We start from the raw sequence: 23,516 nt of genomic DNA on the forward strand, positions 1-23,516 counted from the left end.
ATTCTACTGGGTTTTAAAAGAATCAACTCTTGGTCTTAAAATCAAACATAGATTTGAAGGTGTTGTTTTCTAATTAATTAATTTCTGTTTAAAAATTTAAAAATTCACTTTCATTTATCTTCTTGTTTCTTAGAATCTGGAGTTAAATGACTAGTTCATTTATTTTCAACCTTTCTTGTTCAATGACAAAGATAAAATAGTTATTAACTACACTCATGAGGGTCATTCCTTGAGCAGTTATTGAGTAACTGCTATGTTCTAGGTTCTAGTGAAGGGCTGCACGAGCTAGAGCCCATGGACTTGGAGTACAACCTGCTTTTGCATATGGACTGTGAGTTAAGAATGGTTTTTACGTGTTTAAAGTTTCAAAAACAAACAAACAAGGAAGATTATGTGGTGCGAAAAGACTGAAATATTTCTCTCTCCTCCTTTACAGAAAGTGTTTGTGGACTGTTGGTCTAGTCTAATGGCAGTAGAGATGCCTAGACAGTTCACATTAACCAGAACCCTTCTATCCCAGAGCTTTTTGCCCAGTTTACAAATTTCAGTCTTAGTCGTCTTCCTCCAGTATAGTGGTTCTCAAATGACTTAGTATCTTTGTACCATTTACATACAGAATATTTTTTCATAAGCAACATTTCTCATCATAGAAGTCCCTTGTAAAGGGGAGCCCAAGCACCCTTTCAGGATCACTGCTTCACTGCCACTATTTTCAATATTTCATAATATTTTGAATGTTAATTTTGAATTGTCAATGAACATTTCAACGATGCAGATCTTTCCCTCTGGTTTTCAAGTTAAAAAGAACACTAATCATGTCCTGTCAACATAAGTTGACATATAGCAAGAGATTTCTGTCAAAATCACTGAAATCTGGCCTTGGCCCAGCTCTCCGTGCTATGAAGTTTCTGAGGGAGATACATAAATGAACCAACGGCAAACGGAAAAAAATCTTTAGCGTTTTCTATAGTTATGCTTGTATACCCAATACCAGGCTCTCTGGTAATCCCTCCCCCCACCTCCTCAAAGCAAGGAGTTTAGACCAGAGGTCTAAGGAGGCTTCTCCTTGCGCCCAAACCCAAATGCTGTCACCAGTCACGGCCCATAATTCCTAAGCATTCTTGTCATAAGGACAATAGGAAGGAGGCCAGAGCTGCAGCCCAGGCTGACAAGAGTGTACCAGCAAAAGCAAGAGCACGGGAGCACGCACCCTTACCACTGTGGCAACAAGCTGGACTAGGCTTTCAGGGCTCGGAAAGTCCCTTCGGGCAGCCAAGTGAGAGCACAGGAAGGGTGGCTGAATCTGTCTCACATGGGCCTCCCCTACATTTCCTCAGCCACTGCTTCCACACTGCTGAAATAGAAGGAGAAAGGAGTACCCTAAAAGCCCCATCCACTTTGGGACACTTAACTCATAGTGACGACACTCCACATATTCCCCTCCCCCCCCAAATACGCAAAACCAAGATCTGTTCCCAAACTGTGTCCTTAAATCTCACCTCAAAAGATTAGTGCCGTCTACAACTTCAGCCCAAAGGATGCGTTTTCCCAAGCCGAATGAATGAGATTACATTCTGAAGAGTTCCTACCATCACTCTCAACACTAAAGGAAATAAAATTGAATTTGAGAAAACAGCTAAGTCGGTTTGCATGCAACGGTTGGACCAAAAAGCCTCGGAAATTTAGTGTTTAAAAATGGAACGCCATCCTGCTTTTGGGGAACAAGGGCACAGTCTGGCATACACACGATCACACGATACCCAAGCAGCATGCCGATTTTACATATTGGAGTTAACTAAGATTTGTAGAAGGATCTGCACTACAAATAAAAGCTGCCACGTGGATTACCCGTACCTCTCGAAATGGAGCCAGAACTGAAAACTCCAGTGCACGTCTGACACCTCTGCTCTGGAGCCCACCCCGCCCTCACCCTCACCCCCACTCCCACCCCGCTCTGCACCGAACACATTCGCACCGCAGCTGAGAAAGGAGCACATCGCAAATGATCTCTGTAGATTCACAGGCACACTGTCCATTTCGAATCAACGAATCCATCTTGGAGCTAAAAGGGAGCTATCTGCTTCTGCTTGCCGCCTCCTGCCAGGTAGATAAGCTATTCCCACTTTACAGATAAGGTAAATACGAACCACAAGCTAGGAGGGTCAGAATGGCTTTATCATGGACTGAGGGCTGTAGCGACAACAGCGTAGTACTGAATCCAATGATTCCCACGAACACGTACGGGGCGCATGAAACACAGGGGGAACCGGGCGATCATGCAGGCGGACATCGAAATACGCTAATCAGAGTCATCGTGAAAAAATCATGCAGCTTAAGTAGCGAGCCAGAGCTGTGCAAATTAACCCTCAGTCGGAAAGAAGGACGCGGGGGGAGGGGAGCCTTGCGGGGGAAGAGGGGTGGGTGGGGACAGTTGGGTGAAAACAGAAGAGGAAAGGGGGCGGAAGGGACTCTCATGGTTCTGTTGCAGTTTCTGGGGAAGAGAATGGGAGACTCTACTCCGATTCTACCATATGGTTTTTTTTCTGCCGCTATTGTGGAAACAACGTAACTTGTAGTCAACCACATTCCTCTGGTGGCAACATGGGTAAGATACACTGCAAAGGCAGAAGCGCCGGGTCAACGCCTCTTGTGTCCCCGTAAACGCGCAGGCGGGTGCGTGAGGCTCGGGGACAGGCACAGAGTCGCTGGGAGGGACTCGTCAGATCCCCTGGCCCGACGGGGAGATGGTTTCCTGCAGAACGAGGTGCAGGAGATGGTTCTGCTCGGCGCTCAACAGGGGCCACATCTCCACCTGCAGCGACTTGACGGCTTCCGTGTCCTTCTCGTGGGTGGCCATGACCAAGGACTGCAGCAGCAGGAAGAGCTCCTCGGGAAGCGGGCCGCTGCTGTCCTGCCCGTGGCCGTCGAAGGCCTCCCAGGAGTACTTCTCCAGGGTGTGCGCGTGCTCCGGCAGGAGCTTGGCGGGCGGCGGCTGCAGGAGCAGCAGCAGCAGCACGCGGGACACCTCGCAGCGGACCAGCACGTCGGCGAAGGCGCCCAGCGCGGCGGGGGAGGGCGCGGCCGCGGCCCCCGCGCCGGGCAGGAGCAGCGCGAGCGGTGGGGCGGAGGCCGCGCCGGCCCCGGGCTGCGGCGCCGGCGGCTTGGGCTGCGGCTGCGGCGGGGGCTGCGGCCCCGTCGGCGGCACCGGGTGGCTGCCGTACTCCCGCGCCAGGAGCTGCATGCGCGTGAAGAGCGCCAGGGCGCCGCTGTAGTCGCGCGCCAGCAGCTGGCAGGACGCGGCGTCGCCGAGCGCCTGCAGGGCGGCCAGGGGCAGCTGGGGCAGCTGCAGCTGCGCGGCGCGTTGGAAGTGGCCGGCGGCGGCGGCCGGCTGGCCCAGGTCGCGCAGGGCGGCCGCCAGCTCGAGGCAGAGCGCGGCGGCGGCAGCCGGCTGGCCTAGCTCCAGGTGCAGGCGCACGGCGGCGCCCAGGGCGGCGGCAGCGGCCTGCAGCGGCTCCCCGTAGGCGGCGGGGCAGGCCAAGCGCTGGCGCGCGTCGCGCTCCTGCCGCAGGAAGAGGCGCGCGGCCTCGGTCAGCGCCAGCGCCTCCCCGGGCCCGTGGAAGAGCGCCTGCTGGCAGCGGGCCACGGCCAGCTGGCACCAGGCCGCGTACGGCAGGCACTCCTGTGCGCGCAGCTCGCGACCCAGCTGGCCGAACTGCTCGCCGGCCTCCGCCACGTTAGGCTTCCGCAGGAACCGCTTCTTCAGCTTGTTGCACACCTGGCGGTAGCGCGCCAGGAAGTCCCCGGCCTCAGGCCCGGGGCCCGCACCACCACCCAGGCTGGCCGCGGAAGCCGCCATGATCGCCGCTTAGGCACTTCCGGGCGCGCTGACGCAAGTGGGCGCACGTGCTGGGCGACGGCGGCGGGCTGAGACGTGTCCTGCGACGGGCTCCGGCCCACCACGCGACCGCGCCGGCTCGGCCGCCCGGAGCTCTCGTCGCCCTGGTGATATGCAAAATAGCAAGCACGGAGGCCCGGCCGGGACAGGCTGCGGGTGGTGTATGCAAATCGGGGGCCCTGGGGCGGGGCGTGGCCCGCTGTCCGGGGTTCTGTGAGCGGACCAATGGTGCTGGGGCGGGGCCTGGCTGGGCGCCCCCTGTTGCTATGTGGGATCTTCCCAGAACAGGGCTCCAACCGGTAGGTGACAGCTTGTTTACGCAGGTTGCCAAGAAGGGCATCTCTTGGCATCGCTAGGGGAACACAACCAAAAACTCTTGACCCCACGTGACCCTAATTCCGACTTTGCCTATGTGTTGATTGTGTCCCGCCCACCCCAATCCCGATCATGCCTCAATCTTCCCGTCAAAGCCCCTGCCCCATGGGAGTACATGCCAAGCGCTCTGTCCGCCCACCCCTGCCTCCCGCACCCAGGGCGGTCGGTCGCCTTGGCACCTTCACCCTATCACGACACCGCCCTCGCGGTGTCGAGCGCCGACGCAAGGAGCCCCGTCCCTCTGGGGACTTTGGCCTGGCTCCGACTTGCTCAGAGCCAGCGGAGCAGCCTTCTGTTGTCCGGCCTCACCCCAGGCCCCAGTCCGCCCCCAGCCCCGCCGCAGCCAGCCTCTCCCACCCAGGGCCACCCCATGCACTGTCACCGTGGGAGACCGCTCCTCTCTGTGACCCCCGACTCCACGCCCCCCACCCCCCAACTCCGGCCAGACCCCCGCCCCCATCCCTCCGACGAGGGGTGTCCCACCACCACCACCTCCCACTCCAAGTGAGTGAAGCATGCGCAGGGGGTCTCTTGAAACACTTTATTGACTCGCAGTGACTGTGCCCAAGGCGGCGGGCAGGCCGGGGCCGCCCGGGCTGTGCGGTCGGTCGGTGAGCGGACCTGGCGCCTGACGGCCGCGCCCCCAGGGGCCGGGAACCCAGGTGTCGTTGGGCAGCTAGGGCTGGGCCGGGGCCACCTGGGAGATGGTGCTATAGTCCTGAACAAGTCTCTGAGCAGCGCGTTGCTGCGGGCCGCCAAGTCCACCAGCTCCAGAGTGAGGCGCCTCCTGCTGCTGTTCTGGGCCTCATGGCGTGCCAGCTCCAGGACCCTGGCCGCCAGGTACTGGATGATGGCCACTAGGTAGACGGGTGCGGACGAGCTCAGGCGCTGGGCATAGTGGCCCTCCCGCAGGAGGCGCTCCATGTGGCTCACGGAGAAGGACAGCTCGGCTCGGGCGGTGTGGGAGCGGCGACCGGGTGACCCTCGACGGCCCCTCTTCCCTGGCATCCTGGCCGTTGGGCGCGCTTTCTGCGATGGCCTCGCTCTGCGGTGCGCTGGGATGAGGTGCGGCGGGATGAGGGGCGGTCGGTTGTGCCTGCTGGTCCCAACATCTCAAGACAACTGGTGTTCTCAGGCCCCTCCTCCGTATCCTAGCGACCATAGGCCGGGCCCTCATTGGTCGGGGAGCACCCTGTGAGGTCACTGCTTTCCCATAACCCCTCCCCCACCCCACCTCACCCCGCCCCCACCCCCTCCGCCGGGGTCCTGGGCCTGCAAAGAAATGGCGCTGGCAGGATCCTGCTCACTGTGTTCGCTGGACCCTCTCTTTGGTGGAACTCTCACTGTCCACCAGATGGGAACTTTGTACAGAGAAGGCAGCTAATGGCGGACCATCCAGGGGCACCAAGTATACACTGGCGGTGCTGGGCCACCATCACGACTATATATCTGCTTCCAAATGAATAATATTCCTGGCTGAATAATATTCAGCAGGCTGAATAATATTCCAATGCGTGGCTAGACCACACATGTTGTGTATCCGCTCAGCAGCTGATGTACATTTGGGTGACTTCCGCCTTGTGCCTGTCGGGCATAGTGCTCTGGTGAACATTCCTGTGCAGGGTTCTGTTTGAACACCTGTTTTCAACTCATTTGGGTTTACAACCCATGGGATAGATCTATGGGTTTATTTCTGGACTCCACTGATCTACGTGTCTATCCTTATGCTAGTACCACATAGTTTTGATAACTGTAGCTTTGGACTAAGTTTTGAAATAGGGAAGTGTGAGTCCTCCAACTTTTTTCTTCTTTTCCAAGATTATTTTGGCTATTCAAGGTCACTTGAAATTCTGTATGCATGTGGGATTGGCTTTTACATTTCTGTAAAACAGAGCATTGTGATTTCCATAGGGATTTCATTAAATCTCTAGACAACTTTGGGTGGGATTGCCATCTTAAAAGTATTAAGTCTTCCCGTCCACAAAATCTGCTGTCTTTCCCCTTTTCTTTTTAAGGTCATCATTAATTTCTTGCAGCAGTGCTTTGTAGTTTTCAGTGCACAAGCCTTGCACCTCCTTGGCTAAATTTATCTCTGTGTGTTTTATTCCTTTTGATGTTGTGTGAAATAGAACTGTTGTCAATTTCATTTTGGATTATTTTTTCATTGCTAGGATATGGAAACACAACAGATTTTTGTGTGTTGATCTTGTATACTGCAACTTGGTTGAATTCGTTTGTTAACTCTAATGTGTTTTGTGGATTCTTTAGGGTTTCCTGTACAGAAGAGCATGTCATCTGAGAATAGAAGTAGTTTAACTTCCTTTCCAACTTCGATGCTTTTCATTTCTTTTTCTTGCCTCATTGCTCTGACTAGGACTTCCGTTACAGTCTTGAGTAGAAGCACTGAAAGCAAGGATTCTTCTCTTGTTCCTGATGTTAGGGAAAATGCTTCCAGTATTCCCCCATTGAGTATGACATTAGCTAGGGTATTTCATAAAAGCCTTTTATTTTGTTGAGGAATTTCCCTTCTATTCTTAGTTTGCTGGGTGTTTTTTGTTTGTTTGTTTTTTAATCATGAAAGTTGTTAGATTTTGTTGAATGCTTTTTCTGCATCAACTAAGATGATCATGAGGGTGTTTTCCCCCTTCATTTTATCAATGTGGTTTTGACTAATCAGTTTTCTTATGTTGAGCCATCCTTGCATTCCTGGGATAATTCCTATTTGGACATGGAATGTAATATTTATAATATGCTGCTGGATTCAGCTTGCTAGAATTCTTCTGAGGATTTTTGCATCGATATTCATAAAGGCTATTGGTCTGTAATTTTCTTTCTTCTGGTATATATGTCTGGCTTTGGTATCAAGGTAATGCTGGCCCTATAGTATGAGTTAGGATGTTTTTCCTCCTTTTCTATCTTTTGGAAGAGTTTGGGGAAGGATTGGCATTAATTCTTTAAACATTTATTAGAATTCACCAGTGAAGCCACCTAGCACATAGTTTCTGGCACATAACACATGGAATCTAGGATTTCTGTAGTCATTAACTATTTGTTGAATTAATACATTGTCTTCCTAAGAAGGTATCTAATCAAGACACAATAATTGAGTTAAAAATGAAGCAGATCTATTTATCAAAAATAATGCTGTGCCTACAGATTGTCATACTGAGTGAAGTAAGTCAGACAGAGAAAGACAAATACATGATATCACTTATATGTGAAATCGAAAAAAAAGTGTACAAATGAACTTATGTACAAAACAGAAGTAGAGTCACAGATGTGGAAAACAAACTTACGGTTACCATGGGGTAAGGGGGGGATCAATTGGGAGATTGGGATAGACATATACACACTACTATATAGAAAATAGATAACTAATAAGGACCTACTATATAGCACATGGAACTCTACTCAGTACTCTGTAACGACCTGTGTGGGAAAAGAATCTAAAAAAGCGTGGATACATGTATGTGTATAACTGATTCACTTTGCTGTACAGCAGAAACTAACACAACATTGTAAATCAACTATACTCCAATAAAAATATTTTTAAATGCTGTGATTTCTGGGGCAATGCTATACATTTATTAACATTTTTATCCCATAGGAAGAAAAAATTGTTACATGGAAGAACAGTTTTTTAAATTCCCCATAATACTATAACTCTGATGTCTGATTATACAACAGCCGTACATTGATTCCTGTTTTAGTTCAAGCAGACAGAGAATCCCAGGTGTTTTATGAGAGAGGATTTTCAACTTTCTTTTTTCTATATACCATGATTTAAATCTAGGCCTTTTGAATTGGAATTACTACCATATTTCTCAAACTGTGTTCCTTATTCCTTAAATATGTCATGTACTTTTCTGTAGAACCTAGACATGTCAAGTTCCTAAACCCCAGAAGTTGGATATTAACATGTGTCTCATGAATTCATACACAAGGGATCGTTAATTAACGCCCCACAGCGCACACACACACACACACACACACACACACACACACACACATTATTGGAAGGTCATCCTGAGACCATATGGCAGGCCGCCTACTCCAAGTCCCCTTTCACAGCTGCAGCCGACTCTGCCCTAAGCTATTGTTTCTCAAACTGTATGGTTTGATTCAGTAGATCTGGAATAGGGCTCAAGATGTTGCGTGTCTAATTGCTCCCAGGTGATTCTAATGCAGCTGGTCTGTGGCCCACACTGGATTAGCAAAGGCCTAAATGGCTTCCACAACTTTGATGAATGACCGTTTTACAGGACCCCAAAGTAGACACTTAACCTGCTCAGACCTAATCTCCCTTGTTCCATTCTTCTCCCTGTGATTTTCTCCTTCGCATATTACATTCTAACATCTGGCTGGCCAGAATGGTTTAGTTGGGTGTTCGGTGCTGTTGAGAAATGCACAGAGCCAATTAGAAGAGAGATATGATTGGGAGGAATTGCTTCTTATTCTTTCTTCATTTTACATGTATCTGTGCTAATACCTCCCTACAGGTCTTCTTTGGCAATGTGGATTCATCTGGGATAAAACACAATATTTTTAACCCTCCAATTATTGCTCGGTATGTCCGCTTGCACCCAACGCATTACAGCATCCGCAGCACTCTTCGCATGGAGTTGATGGGCTGTGATTTAAACAGTAAGTGTCAAGTCATCCCATGTCCTTACCTCTCCCAACCATGAGTAGGATGGCTAACCATCCTAGCTTTCCCGAGACTGGGGGGATTTCCCAGGACACAGAACTATCAATGCTAAAACCAGTACAGTCCTGGGCAAACCCATGACTTGGTCATCCTAACCATGGGATTCCCCAGGGGCAGCCACCTCCTACACTACTATTAACAAGGCAAATCAAAGTCCAACAGAGCTGAGCAGAGCTGACAAGAAAATAGGGGGCATCTTAACAGTAGCATGCAAAAGTTAGTGCCTGGAAAATGACTTCGTGATGACAATAGCCCTAGAACATATCAGTGGAGACAGGCCAGCAGAACCTCAGCTGCAACTTGTTCTTGTGATTACATTCTCCTTTCATTTCTCTGAGGTTGCAACATGGCACTGGGAATGGAGAGTAAAGCAATATCAGATGCACAGATTACTGCCTCATCCCACTTAAGCAATATGTTTGCCACCTGGTCTCCTTCACAAGCCCGACTTCACCTCCAAGGGAGGACTAATGCCTGGAGACCCCGGGTAAGAGGGAACAAATTTGCCATATAACTGATGCAGAAGAAGGAGTAGTGGTTGGGAAAGGATAGGGTAAGCTCTTGACTGTTTCTTCAGTTACTTCTATCACCTGCTTGTTCCCACAAAGAGTGTCAAGGAAAGTTGACTATACACAGAAAACCCCACAGATATTTATTTAGTGGGTGTGCCATGTGAATGGGGAAAATGATCCCTAATTGAACCTCCTAGAAACAGAATATCTATATGTAGTACTGGGCTAATATTTGTCAAAGAATTGGAGTGGCTGAAATCCAGTTTTACAGAGAAATATCAACAAAGCAAAGGGTCATAGTTATGTACAGTTCATTGGGCACAGTTCTTTTCTGGAACCACTCAGTTTGTGATTTTCAGTCACTGACTAGCTTGGGGAAATGGATGGAGTTAATGGTCTCTGTTCCCCCAGGGGCTTATTTTAAACAAAATAGGTTGTATAACACATTGCCAAACTTTTAATACTCTAGTCAGTCTGTATATTACTCATATATTCATTCAGCAAACCTTTACTGGGCCCCTATTAAGTGGCTAACCCTGGGGATACAGAGATGAATCATGAAAACTTTCAGCCCTCAATTTGCTTCGAGTCTAATAAGGGAGACTGACAAACAGATAATTAATATGCAGTGATAAGTGCTGTGATATGATTAAGAAGGGATTTGGGGATTTCTGGGAGCAAATAGTGACCAAAAAGATACTACTCTAATGCACCTGGTGCATTCCCCAGGCAAATAATCAAAAAGAGTGGCTGCAAGTGGACTTCCGGAAGACAATGAGAGTCACAGGAATAACCACCCAGGGGGTGAAATCTCTGCTCACCAGCATGTATGTGAAGGAGTTCCTCATATCCAGTAGTCAAGATGGCCATAACTGGACTCTGTTTCTTCAGAATGGCAAAGTAAAGGTACGCTAATCTCACAGGAAAGGCAAAAAGCCTGTCGTAGAACTTGACATTTAGAAACATAACAAGGTTGATATATGACCAGACTTTCAGGATAAACTTTACTGAGTATCTATAGTAATAGGACACGATGAAAGGCATCCTGGGAGGACACAGTGACTCCAAGCAAGAATGCATCCTCCCAGGGAAGAGCAGAGTAGAGCCAAAAGTTGCTTATCCTCACAGATGTTGGTGTCATTCAGGATGGTGGCCCTTACCGACCTCTCTAGCATAGTCTCTTGCTACTTGCTCCTTGGCTTTCTAAGCTCCACCCATACTAAGGAACCCTCAAGTCCCTAAAAACAGCATGTTTTTTCTCACACTAGGCTTCTATATGTACTGTTTCTTCTACCTAGAACATTTTTTCTAGGTACTTCTTATTGACCCTTTCACCTGGTGCATTCTTCAAGTCTCAGATAAACATCATCTCCTCCAAGAATTCCTTGTTCCCTCAAGGCTGGATTAAACATTTTTGCTTCTGGCAGTTTAGTGAACCAGAGTACTGATAATGTATGTTCTAGAGGAAATTCCCATTTTAAAAAGGGCATATCTCTGATACATGCTGTAACATGCATGGCTAAATTAATTAGAGCAGACACAAAAGGACAAATATTATATAATTCTACTTATATAGTAGTCAGGGTTCTCCAGAGAAACAGAACCGATTGACTCACATGATTGTGGAGGCTGACAAGTCTCGAGATCTGCAGGGTGAGTCAGCAAGCTGGAGACCCAGGAGAGCCAATGGCGAAAGTTTCAGTCTGAGTGTGAAGGTCTGGAAACGGGGAGAGCCAGTGGTGTAGTTCCTGTCTGAACCCAGGAAGTGCCAATATTTGAGTTTGAGCCCAAAGGCTGGAAAAAACCCAATGTCCCAATTCAAATGGGCCAGGCAAAAAGAATTCTCTCTTACTCAGACAAGGGTCAGCCTTTTTGTTCTATTCAGACCTTCAACTGATTGCATAACGCTCACCCGCTTGGGGTGGGGGGGACAGCAATCTGCTCTACTCACTCTACTATTTAAATGTTAATCTCATCCAAAAATATCCTCACCAACACACCCAGAATAATGTTTGACCAAATATCTGGACACGTATGGCCTAGACAAGTTGACATGTAAAATTAACAATTACAATGAGACTGAAAGTCGAATAGAGGTTACCAGAGGCTGGGAGCTGGGGAGGATGGAGAGTTATTTTTGATGGAGACAGAGTTTCAGTTTTGTTTTTGTTTTTATTTTTTGGTTTTTTGTTTTGTTTTGGCCGCGCTGCGCGGCTTGTGGGATGTGGGATCTTCGTTCCCTGACCAGTGATTGAACCCGTGTCCTCAGCAGTGAGATCACAGAGACCGAACCACTGGAGCGCCAGGGAATTCCCCAGAGTTTCAGTTTTGCAAGATAAAGCGTTTTGGAGATGGTTGGTGGTGATAGTTGCACAACATTGTGAATGTACATGTTATGTACTTGTTGTCAAACGTACTTGTACGCTTAAAAAGAGTTAAAATGTTAAAATATATGTTATGTATATATTACCAAAATTTTTAAAAGGCTATAGCACTGATAGTACATACTTTTTTGTTTTTCGGTATGCGGGCCTCTCACTGTTGTGCCCTCTCCCGTTGCGGAGCACAGGCTCCAGACGCACAGGCTCAGCAGCCATGGCTCACGGGCCCAGCCGCTCCGCGGCATGTGGGATCTTCCCGGACCGGGGCACGAACCCGTGTCCCCTGCATCGGCAGGCGGACTCTCAACCACTGAACCACCAGGGAAGCCCTATAGTACATACTTCTTAATGCACTGCTACACTCAATGAAGAAAGGGGACTCTCCAGCCTCCTCACCACCAACAGCAAAAAACAAAACAAACAAAAAAAATGAGCTTTTATTTTAAAATAATGAGCTTAAATCAGAGCAAAGAGAGGTGAAAAATGAGAAAATGTAAAATGGAGGAACTTTCGTAAAGGCAAATGCTTATATTAGTGTTGTTCTCAGGAGACCAAGCTTCGAGCAAAATGCAAGAATGGAATGTGAGACTTCTGCATTAAGTAATGAAACCCAGAAAGTAGCAGAACTAGTTGCAGATAAGTAGCACCTCCTGGCTTCTGGAAGAATGATTTCTCTAGAGAAAAAGCATTCCCAGTTTAGGTCTCCAGGATTCCTACATATTAAAATGATAAGATCATAAACATAGATCAGCAAACATACAAGATAACAAGCCAACTTGACTACAAATGGGCAGAAACAATCAATACAAATTTAGAATCTGAAGAATACCAGATATTGACATTATCAGATATATATCATAAAGTAATTATGCACAAAATATTTAAAGCAATGAGCTATGGAAACATAAAAATAAATGACAAATTATTAGGCAGTTTTGGAAAAAACAGTACTTTTAGAAATTAGAAAACATCATTGTTGAAGTTTAAAAATCAAAGAAAGACTTAATAGTGAATTGGGCACAGCCAAAGAGAATTTAGTCACTGGAACATATATCTGAAGAAATTACCGAGAATGGAGCACAGAAGGTGAAACATATGAAAAAGAAATTGAGACATATGCTATACAGAGAAAGCCATATATATATATAAGTGGAATCCAGAATGAATGAAAGAAATAGTGGAGAAGTGGCAAACAAACAAGGATGACCACTTTCACCACTTCTGTTCAACACTGTACTGGAAGTTATAGCCAGAGAAATTACAAAAAAAAAAACTAAACAAAAGGCATTCAGATTGGAAAGGAAGAAGTAAAACTGTCTCTCTTCACCAATGATATGATTTTATCATAGAAAATCCTAAAGAACCCACGAAAAGCTATTAGAACCAATAGATGAGTTCAGTAAAGTTGTAGGATACATGATCAGCACACAAAAATCTGTTGTGTTTCCACACACTAGTAGTGAAAAGTCCGAAAAGAAAATTAAGAAAAACATTTCATTTACAGTATCATCCAAAAGAATAAAATATTTAGGAATAAACTTAACCAAGGAGGTACAAGACTTATACACTCAAAACTACAAAACATTGCTTGAAAAATTAAAGAAGACCTAAATGAATGGAGAGACATCCTGGGTTAATGGATTGGAACACATTATTAAGATGGCACTACTAACCAAAGCTTTCTACAGATTCAGTGCAGTCCCTATCAAAATCCCAATGGCCATTTTTGCAGAAATGGCCAAGCTGATCTTAAAATTCATCTGTAATTGCAAGGGACCCAAAATAGCAAAAACAGTATCTTGAAAAAACAGTTACAGGATTCACACTTCCCAATTTCAAAACCTACTACAAAGCTACAGTAATCAAAACACTGTGGTAGTGACATAAAGATAGAATTCAAGTCCAGAAATAACGCTATACATCTATAGTAAATTGATTTTCGATAAGGGTGCCAAGACCATTCAATGGGAAAAGAATAGTCTCTTCAACAAATAATACTGGGAAAACTGGATAGCCACATGCAAAAGAATGAAGTCACCACACACCATATACAAAAATTAATTCAAAATAGATCAAATACCTAAATATAAGAACTAAAACTTTAAAACTCGTGGAAGAAAATATAGAGGTAAATCTTCATGACCTTGGATTTTACAAATGGTGTTTTAGATGTGAACCATAATCACAAACAACAGAAGAAAAATAGTATGAAAAGAATTCTTAACCTCAACAAAAAGACAACCAAATTTAAAAATAGACAAAGGACTTCAATAGGAATTTCTCCAAAGAAGATATACAAATGGCCAACAAGCACATCAACACCAACATCATTAGTCATTAGAAAAATGCAAATCAAAACCACAATGAGATATTACTTCACACTTACTAGGATGGCTATAATTTTTTTTAATACAGGAAGTAAGAAGTGTTAGCAAGGATGTAGAAAAATTGGAACCCATACCGCTGATGGCAATGCGAAATAGGCAGCCACTGTAGAAACCATAGAATTACCATATGATCCCAGGAATTCTGCTACTGGGTATGTACCCAAAGGAACTGAAAATAGGCAATTAACAAAAACTTGCAGGCAAATGTTCATAGCAGTACTATTCACAATAGCCAATGGGTGAAAATGACACAAATGTCCATCAACTGGTGGATAAACAAATTCTGGTCTATCCATACAGCTGAATATTATTCAGTCATTAAAAAACATAGACATGCTGATGCATGCTACAATATAGATGAACCTTGAAAATACGCTAAGTGGAAGAAGTCAGACACAAAAGACTACATATTGTATGATTCCATTTATACGAAATATCCAGAATAGGAAAATATAGAGAGACAGAAAACAGATTAGTGATTACAAGAGATTGGAGAGAAGGGTAAACGGGGAGTGGCTTCCTGATGGGTACTGGATTTCCTTTTGGAGTGATAGAAATATTCTGGAACTAGATAATGGTGAATGTACTAAATGCCACTGAATTTTACAATTTAAAATGGTTAAGATGATAAGTTTTATGTTATGTACCTTTTACCACAATAAAAAGGAACCAGAAGACACATACATTACCATAATAAGAGTGACAAGCTGACAGGTGATTTCTAAGCAATAATGAAAATCAGAAGATAATTAATGATATCCATGTGATGCTAAAAGGAAAAATCTGAAACCTGCCCCCAAAAGAAAGAAAATCTGGTGAAATATTTTTCATGCATTCAAGCAAAAACTAAAAAAATTTTTCAGGGACTTCCCTGGCAGTCCAGTGGTTAAGACTCTGAGCTTCCACTGCAGAGGGCCTGGGTTCAATCCCTGGTGGGGGAACTAAGATCCCGCAAGCTGTGCAGCCACAGCCAAAAAAAACAAAATTTCCAACTTGCATGACTGATTTTACCACCCAGTAAAATCCTGCCAACATAAAAAAATGAGGATATTTATTAACCTTATGACAGTAAATTTGGAAGATTAGGTAAGATGGATAATTTCTAGTAAATATAACTTACTCAAGAAGGAATCAAAAACGCTGAAACTCCTACAACCATTTTTTTTATTGGCCACGCCCCACAACTTCCTGGATCTTAGTTCCCCGACCAGGGATGGAACCTGGGCCCCCTGCAGTGGAAGTGCGGAAACTCCTACAACCTTTGAAAGATTGAATTGGTGTTCAAAAATCTTCCTACAAAGAAACCTCCAGATTCAGATGGCTATATTAAATACTCTACCAAATTATCAAGGGAGAAATAATACCATTATTACAAAGATTCTTCCAGAAAAATGGAAAAAGCTTGTATTTACATTATCCAACTCTTTAAATGATGACAACAAAGACAATTTTATTAGAAAAGAAAATAATAGGCCACCTTTACTCATGAACATAGATCCGAAACAAAATATTAGCAATATGTATGTGTTAGATTTATCCTAGGAATGCAAGGTTGGCTTAACATTAGAAAATTAATGCAATCCATCACATTAATAAATGCTGAGAAGAAGATTCATAAAATTCAATATCTATTCTTAATGGGAAAATTTGGCAAACTAAGACTAGTAGGGAAACTACGCAATCTGATAAAGGATATTCACAAAAATTTTACAGCAAATATAATATTTTAGGTGAAACACAGAAAGGTTTCCCTTTGAGATTAAAAATAAGATACCATTTATCTATTGCTGCATCACAAACTACCCTGAAACTTGGCCACAATTTTGTGGATCAGGAATTTAGGTTGATCTGTCTGGCTGGTTTGTCTGTGATCCATGGGGTTTCAGTGGGTATGGACGGATGGATCTACTTCCTAGCTGGCTTCTTTGCTCACCTACCTGGTATCTTGGTTCTCCTTGACCTTTTCATCCACTGGTGTCTCTTCAGGGCCTCTCAGCATGGTGGTCTTAGGATAGTCACTCTTCTTACATAAAAGCTAGATTCCAAGAAACCAAGGTGGAAGCCGTCAGTCCTCTTGAACTTGGCACAGCATCACCTCTGCCGCCATACTCTATCAGCCTGCAGAATCAATTGCCCCCCCAACTTAAAACAAATCAAAAGACACATGCGCCCCAATGTTCACTGCAGCACTGTTTACAATAACCAGGACATGGAAGCAGCCTAAGTGTCCAAGGACAGAGGAATGGATAAAGAGGATGTGGTACATATATACAATGCAATACTACTCAGCCATAAAAAAGAACGAAACAATGCCATTTGCAGCAACATGGATGGACCTAGAGATTATCATACTAAGTGAAGTAAGTCAGACACAGAAAGACAAATATCATATGATATCACTTATATGTGGAATCTAAAAGAAATGATACAAAAGAACTCATTTACAAAACAGAAATAGACTCACAGACATAGAAAACAAACTTATGGTTACCAAAGGGGAAGGGTGGGGGGAAGAGAGATAAATTAGGAGTGTGGGATTAACAGATATACACTACTATACATAAAATAGATAAGCAACAAGGACCTACTGTATAGCACAGGGAACTATATTCGATATCTTGTAATAACCTATAATGGAAAATAATCTGGAAAAAAAGTATATATAACTGAATCACTTTACTGTATATCTGAAACTAACACAATATTGTAAACCAACTATACTTCAATTTTTTTTTAAAAAAAAAGGGAATTCCCTGGAGGTCCAGTGGTTAGGACTCTGCGCTTTCACTGCAATGGCCTGGGTTCAATCCCTGGCCGGTAAACTAAGATCCCGCAAGCTGCGTGGCACGGCCAAAAAAAAAAAAAGTCAAAATACACCTACCTCTACATGGGAGGAGTATCAAAAAAATTCATAGCCATCTTTAATCTGCCCCATCCACTTTTATTAAAAACTGTATTGGAGGGCCAAAGCAATGCAGTAAGGTAAGAGAAAGAAATAAAATGTGTTAGGATTGGGAAAAAAAGCCCTCTCATAATATGTGGAAGATACGATGGCATACATAGAAAATCCAAAAGAATCTATCTATCTAAATTATTAGAATTACTAAGATAAGTTTGCAAGCTTGCTGAAAACAAAATCAATAGAAAATTTTATTGTATTTCTACATGCCAGAAACAAATAGAAAACTAATTTAAAATAGCATTTTAAAATTCCAAATACCGAGTTGCACATTCTCGTCAAATAATGGCAGCTGCCTAAATCTCTCCATACAGCCTTCAAAAACCAGCTCTCTATCTAACTATCTCTCTGTAGATATATTTTAAAATTGAATATAAACCACCCATAACTCACAGAATAACTAGAAGACAAAGAATACCATAAGTTTCAGTGGTGGAAATTAAGTGTTCTGGAAAAGCAAAAATGAGTCACAAAATCACAAGACATATCTTACTATCCCATCTGTTACAGAAATTGCACTTCTCTTTATCAACAGTAGAGGGTGCTTGTGGACTAAGAAACCTAACAAGCCACCCAAACCTCTTATCTCTGACTACATATTGTAAAATCACCTCATTGCTGTGATGAATGAACAGAAAATAGCAGATGAGGTAAAAGGTATTATTCTTTTATTTTATTTATTTATTTATTTACTTATCTATTTTTGGCTGCATTGGGTCTTTGTTGCTGCACCCGGGCTTTCTCTAGTTGTGGCGAGCAGGGGCTACTCTTCATTGCAATGCGCGGGCTTCTCATTGCGGTGGCTTCTCTTGTTGTGGAGCACGGACTCTAGGCACACGGACTCAGTAGTTGTGGCTCGTGGGCTCTAGAGTGCAGGCTCAGTAGTTGTGGCGCACGGGCTTATTTGCTCCACGGCATGTGGAATCTTCCCAGACCAGGGATCGAACCCATGTGCCCTGCACTGGCAGGTGGAGTCTTAACCACTGGGCCACCAGGGAAGTCACAAAGGTATTATTCTTGATTTTTCACTTCCTCCTTTTTTGAAAACTCCATTGACTTTGGGCTTCATAGTAGGACTCATGTTGACCAATGCAGTGTAAGTAGACATGATATAAACCACTTTCCAACAGAAGCTTTCAATGTGATCCTGTGTTTGGCTCAGTCTCTGGTGCCTCTGCTCTCTGCCATGAGATAAAAATGTCCAAGCTGAGAAGACATGGCGTACGTGAGCCTTGGCCTGGAGCAGAGCCTAAGCCAACCCAGAACAGTCTTGGTTTCCAAATACCATTTCCTAGTAAAAGGAACCTGGGCTCCTTAGAGATTTCAAGACCAGAGCCAGGAAACTGCTAGGTGTTACTGGAACATCTTGGAGTCCATTATCATCATCAAAAATATAAAGGGAGAGGAGACGTTCTTCTCCACAGAAGAATTCCAGCTAATAAATGTAGAAGACATGACAAAATTAAGAAACCAATCATCAATACAGTATATAATACTTGCAAGGAGCTTCAGCAGATACTAAAACCATTGGATGAAAGCTTAATGTGGAACAGAATATTTACACAGTCTCAAAGTCTAACCCCACAGATTGTTGGGTAAGGGAAGTTATTACCTTTATAAAAGAGAGATCTGGTGGACATCACCTTAACTAAGGGTCAAACTCTGGAGGAATCGGCATCACGTGTCCTCTGATGTGATATGGTGGGAAAGGCACATCACCTAGTTAATATTCTCACTAACGATGTTGAACTGAAACCTAATAATAAGAAAACAGTCACACAAATTTAGAATGTGGGACATTCTACAATGCAATGGTCCTAGACTTTTTAAAATGTCAACACCATGAAGGACAAAAAAAGACCAGAGACTAGGAGTCTGTTGTAGATTAAAGGAGATTTAAGTGTTCCTTGTATTATTCTTTCAGTTTCTTGAGGGAAAAGATCAAGGAATAAGTCTAACAGAAGATGTACAAGCCTCCAAAGTATGCCACAAATATTTATCCAAGAATCTCTTTTGTTTCCCGGAAGTTTTATCAAACACACAACCTTTAACAAATGTTTATAGTATATTTGCTACGTATATACTATATATATTGTACGTGTGGAAGGTCAGTGACCAAGGTCTCTGCTGTCATGGAACCGACATTTGGTGGTGAAAACAAATGAAATGGTCAATAAGCAGGTAAACAGATAAATGAGAAGATTCTGAATGGTGTAAAGGAAATGAACAAGAGGAGATTCAGAGTCAACAAGAGTCCTGTTTCGGAGATAACATTTAAACTGAGACCCAAAGCCTTGGCAGGTTGAAGTATTTGGGAGTAAAATATCATGATGTTTACAACTTCCTTGAATTAGTTGGGAAAGTGGGTGAGAAGATTCCAGAGGGAAGCCATGGCTGGAAGCACGGCCTCCACAGGAGGTTAGCAAGGATGCTCTTAATTCTAGATGTCACAACCACTTTCCCAGGTACAGAGACAGGGGACCGAGTCATCCAGTCACCTCCCAGGGTTCAATCCTGGACTACCGGAAGCGTGGGTCCCTCAATTGGAAGTGAAAAAAAGCGTGCGTGCTGGGCGATGGGCATTGGAGTGGGTGCCCGTGAGGGGGCGGAGCTTAGGGAGACCAAGCAGGAGGCCAATGGACTTGGGGAGCCTCTCGGGTGTGTGTGTGTGTAAACATTATAACTCTTTTCCTGTCAACCAACAAATGCTATCTCTCCTCTTTCAGATTTTTCAGGGAAATCAAGACTCCTTCACACCCGTGGTGAACGCTCTAGACCCCCCGCTGTTTACCCGCTTCCTTCGAATTCACCCGCAGAGCTGGGCGCACCACATCGCCCTGAGGCTGGAGCTTCTGGGCTGCGAGGCGCAGCAGCAGTACTGAGGCCCGGTCCTTCCTTCCTGGCCCCGGGCCCTTTCCTGGTTCGGGTCCAGCATCCCTCTGAGCCCGCCCTCCGGGTCACTTCGTGCCCCCACGCTGCCCACGGTGCCATCGTTTTTCTATGTATTCCAATTCCTCAGTCCCGGCAGATATGCCCTGAAGCCTCCCAAATCAATCATCATGTGTCCTGCGTTCTCTGGGGCTGTTGCATCCAATTTACCTCTTGCGCATTTGCTGCGGCCGCTCCCAGATTGGTCCTTCCTTCCAAGGTACTCAGGCAAAAAGCAGTGAGGAAACTCAGCTGGAAAGCATTCTCCTCTGGGCACGGCCACCACTTCCTCCTCTGTGGTGACCAAGAAAGGTCATGATCATACTAGGCTTCTAAAGGACATATTTTTAATATTTCCACAGAAAAATGAGGAAAATCCATGGCTCTCTGGGATAGGAGATACAACATTGTAATTCTAATCATGCACTCATTTTACTCCCTCCTCAGCTAATTTCCTGCTGAAACGACACAACAAAATGTACCAGGAAATTCTGTACCCTAACTGCCCAAGAGGAACCCCCACCTCGCCCCATCCCTGACAGATAAGGTTGGGAATGGTTTACTGTCCTGTAAAAGTCCATTAAGGTTAGAGGTTAATTTACAGAAATCAATAAGGTGATATGGTTTGACTCCCTGTAAAAGGTTAACCACTTTTATGTCTAACTTAATCACCTTGTTTTGGCATTCTTTTCCCATTGACCACATACATCTTTATTTTTCAAATGCTCTTGAAACCAGCTCTTTTGTCTTCCCACTGGTTCCCTCAAGAATCAGTTAAACAAAACATTGGTGTGTGAAAACAAATGCCTTTGAGAGTTGTGCTTTTATACTGGAAATAAAAATGTGAACAATGAAATTTTATAATTTATGAGGTGAAGCTAACATTTAAAAAATTAGAAACGGAGCCTTGATCCAGTAGCAGAGAGAGAGATTCTTAACCTTGACATCCATTAGCACTAGAAGGAGTAAAGGCAGTAGTCTGGCCTCTGGCCCATCCCACAAACCCCCCTTTTATAAGTTTTCTAGAGGTTGTGACCAACCAGAATCCGGGAGAGGCTGCAGCAGAATGTAGTGAACCTAATGTGAGAAATGCTGTATTTGCATCGCCCAGATCTCCTGGGATCACTTTTACGAGTTCAGTGTTTGCAATCATACTCCAGCTGATTTGGCTAATGGGGGGCCTGTACTCAGAAACCTACAAGACCCTGATGAAGATGACACAGATGGACAAATATACTGTGTTCATGGATTGGAAAAATTAATATTGTTAAAATGACAATGCTACCCAAGGCAATCTACAGATTTAATGCAATCTTTATCAAAATACCAGTGGCATTTTTCCAGAACCAGAACAAACAATTCTAAAATTTATATGGAAATACAAAAGACCCTGAACAGCCAAAACATCTTCAGAAACAAGAACAAAACTAGAGGAATCATGCTTCCTGACTTCAGACTGTATTACAAAGCGACAGTCATCAAAACAGTATGGTAATGGCTCAAAAATAGACAAAAACAGACACATAAACCAATGGAACAGGATACAGAGCCCAGAAATAAACCCACACACCTATGGTCAATTAATCTATGACAAAGGAGACAAGAATATACAATGAAGAAAAGACAGTCTCTTCCATAAGTGGTGCTGGGAAAACTGGACAGTTACATGTAAAAGAATGAAATTAGAACATTTCCTCATACCATATACAAAAATAAACTCAAAGTGGTATAATTATTTTGGAAAACAATCTGGCATTATCTACAAAAGTTGAGCATAAAGATAGCCTGTGGCAATTCTGTTGGGTAATGACCTAGACCCAGAACTGCCATGTGAACCAAGAGACAGGGCAAAACTACCCATAACACTTCCAAACTGGAAACAACCCTTATTGCATATATTTCCTAGTGGCTCACTTTAATTGCAGTAGAGTAATCCATTATATAATATATATCACAATTTATTTATGCATTGCTTTTCTGACTGATTCATTTATGCCAGTTCTTCTATGGAGCTGATCATCCTTTTTAAAAAATTGATTTGTAAGAGTTCTTTGTATGTTAAGGACATTAACCTATTATCTGTCATATATGTTGTGGAATTTTTCACCTAGTTTGTCATTAATCTTTTATCTTTCTTTACAATGTTTTGCTGTATGAAAGCTTTACATTTTTATGCAATAAATTTATCATTATTTTCACCTATGGCTTTGGGGTTTTATGACATATTCAAAGTAGCTTTTTTCACCCTAAGATTACAAAAAACTCCACTCCTGTTTTATCCCGATATGTATATGGTTTTATTTTTGTTTAGTCCTTGATCCATCTAGAGTTTATTTTTGTGTGTATGGCTGTCACTTCAGTCAGTGCATCCGAATGAATAGCCAGTCATCACATTAAACCATCTCTTTTTCCCCACTGAAATGAAATGCCACCTTTATCATCTATTAAAATCCCATACATACACTATTTGAAGGTGCAGTAGATACCATGTGGCAAACAAAATATCTTAGAAAGCTTCAAGCCCAAGAGGATATGGCTACCATGAGGATGGGTTTCAGTATCGACACAAATATTTATGCATAGACAGAAGAAAACATCTGTATGCTTAGCTGTCAAATAGAGGGAGACTGGGGGCAGATCAAATGCGGTAGATGACATCATAAGGAGGAGTAGAATTCTATTTGGAACTTCAGAAACCTTGAAGGAAGACTCTGGCCAGCTTCTTCTTAAGACGGAGGCCTGATTCACTGGCTTCTTTGCCACCTTACCTGACACGGGTCTCAACAGTGGGTGAGAATGTCAGTTCTAAATGTCTTAAGTAATAGAAAGCTCAAATAGGGGTTTATTTTTCTCAGACCTAGTATTTGAGAGGTGGGCAGATAGAGGTGTTGGTTTAGTGGCTTAAAATTGTCAGAGCCAGAATAGGTGTCATTTTCTTGGCCTTTTCCTTGTGTCCATTGCCTGATGGTCACAGGATGGCTCCTCCAACCCCAGGTAACACTTAAAGAATGTTCAAGGCAACACAAAGGGGAAATGGTAGCGCCATTTCTTTTATCAAGACAGCAGAAAGTCTTCCCAGAAGCCACCCATCAGATCTCCATTATGCTTCAGTGTCCAAAACTATGTCCCACAGCCATTGCTAGCAGCAAGGCTGGCTGGGAGAAAGCGGATTCCGCTTTTCTAGCCTCTCCGGTTGCACGTAATAAATGAAGAGGGGGTGGTGATGACAGGCAATGAACAATATCTGCCCCAATTCACCACCCATTCATTCATTCAAAAAATATTTATTGAGCACCTGAACAGCCTATGTGAACAAAACAGAGAGGAGCACGTGTGGCTTGTTCCAGAGGAAATGAGGCTGAGGTGGAGCG

General features: G+C 44.1%; 3 protein-coding genes across 12 annotated transcripts in view; 1 reads left to right on the top strand and 2 right to left on the bottom strand.

Moving 5' to 3' along the window:
- The window catches only part of F8 (coagulation factor VIII), a 122,745-nt gene extending 100,408 nt beyond the window's left edge, over nucleotides 1–22,337 (top strand). For 5 of the 10 annotated variants that reach the window (XM_073798755.1, XM_033848991.2, XM_073798754.1 and 2 more), the window contains 4 exons: nucleotides 8,770–8,914; nucleotides 9,317–9,465; nucleotides 10,220–10,396; nucleotides 19,944–22,337. In XM_073798755.1, coding sequence (XP_073654856.1) covers nucleotides 8,770–8,914; nucleotides 9,317–9,465; nucleotides 10,220–10,396; nucleotides 19,944–20,099 — 627 coding nt within the window. In that variant the 3' untranslated portion in view covers nucleotides 20,100–22,337. Of the gene's footprint in view, nucleotides 1–436; nucleotides 2,123–8,769; nucleotides 8,915–9,316; nucleotides 9,466–10,219; nucleotides 10,397–19,943 lie in introns of those variants that run through there. The other 5 variants (XM_073798757.1, XM_073798759.1, XR_012329102.1 and 2 more) reach the window with 5 other exon arrangements.
- Nucleotides 2,585–3,898, bottom strand: F8A1 (coagulation factor VIII associated 1). Its single transcript, XM_019935802.3, has one exon. The coding sequence runs from the start codon at nucleotides 3,854–3,856 to the stop codon at nucleotides 2,720–2,722; it is 1,137 nt and encodes a 378-aa protein (XP_019791361.2). The 5' UTR covers nucleotides 3,857–3,898; the 3' UTR covers nucleotides 2,585–2,719.
- Nucleotides 4,649–5,744, bottom strand: H2AB1 (H2A.B variant histone 1). Its single transcript, XM_073799114.1, has one exon. It carries the CDS (start codon nucleotides 5,276–5,278, stop codon nucleotides 4,649–4,651), a length of 630 nt encoding a protein of 209 aa, XP_073655215.1. The 5' UTR covers nucleotides 5,279–5,744.
- Nucleotides 22,338–23,516: the final 1,179 nt, after the last annotated feature.

This window comes from Tursiops truncatus, chromosome X, assembly GCF_011762595.2.
Source record: "Tursiops truncatus isolate mTurTru1 chromosome X, mTurTru1.mat.Y, whole genome shotgun sequence".
In the NCBI taxonomy this organism is placed as follows: Eukaryota; Metazoa; Chordata; class Mammalia; order Artiodactyla; family Delphinidae; genus Tursiops; species Tursiops truncatus.

Excerpts from the sequence above, each read along its gene's own strand:
- F8A1 (XM_019935802.3), bottom strand. The coding sequence starts at position 3,856 with ATGGCGGCTTCCGCGGCCAGCCTGGGTGGTGGTGCGGGCCCCGGGCCT.
- H2AB1 (XM_073799114.1), bottom strand. The coding sequence starts at position 5,278 with ATGCCAGGGAAGAGGGGCCGTCGAGGGTCACCCGGTCGCCGCTCCCAC.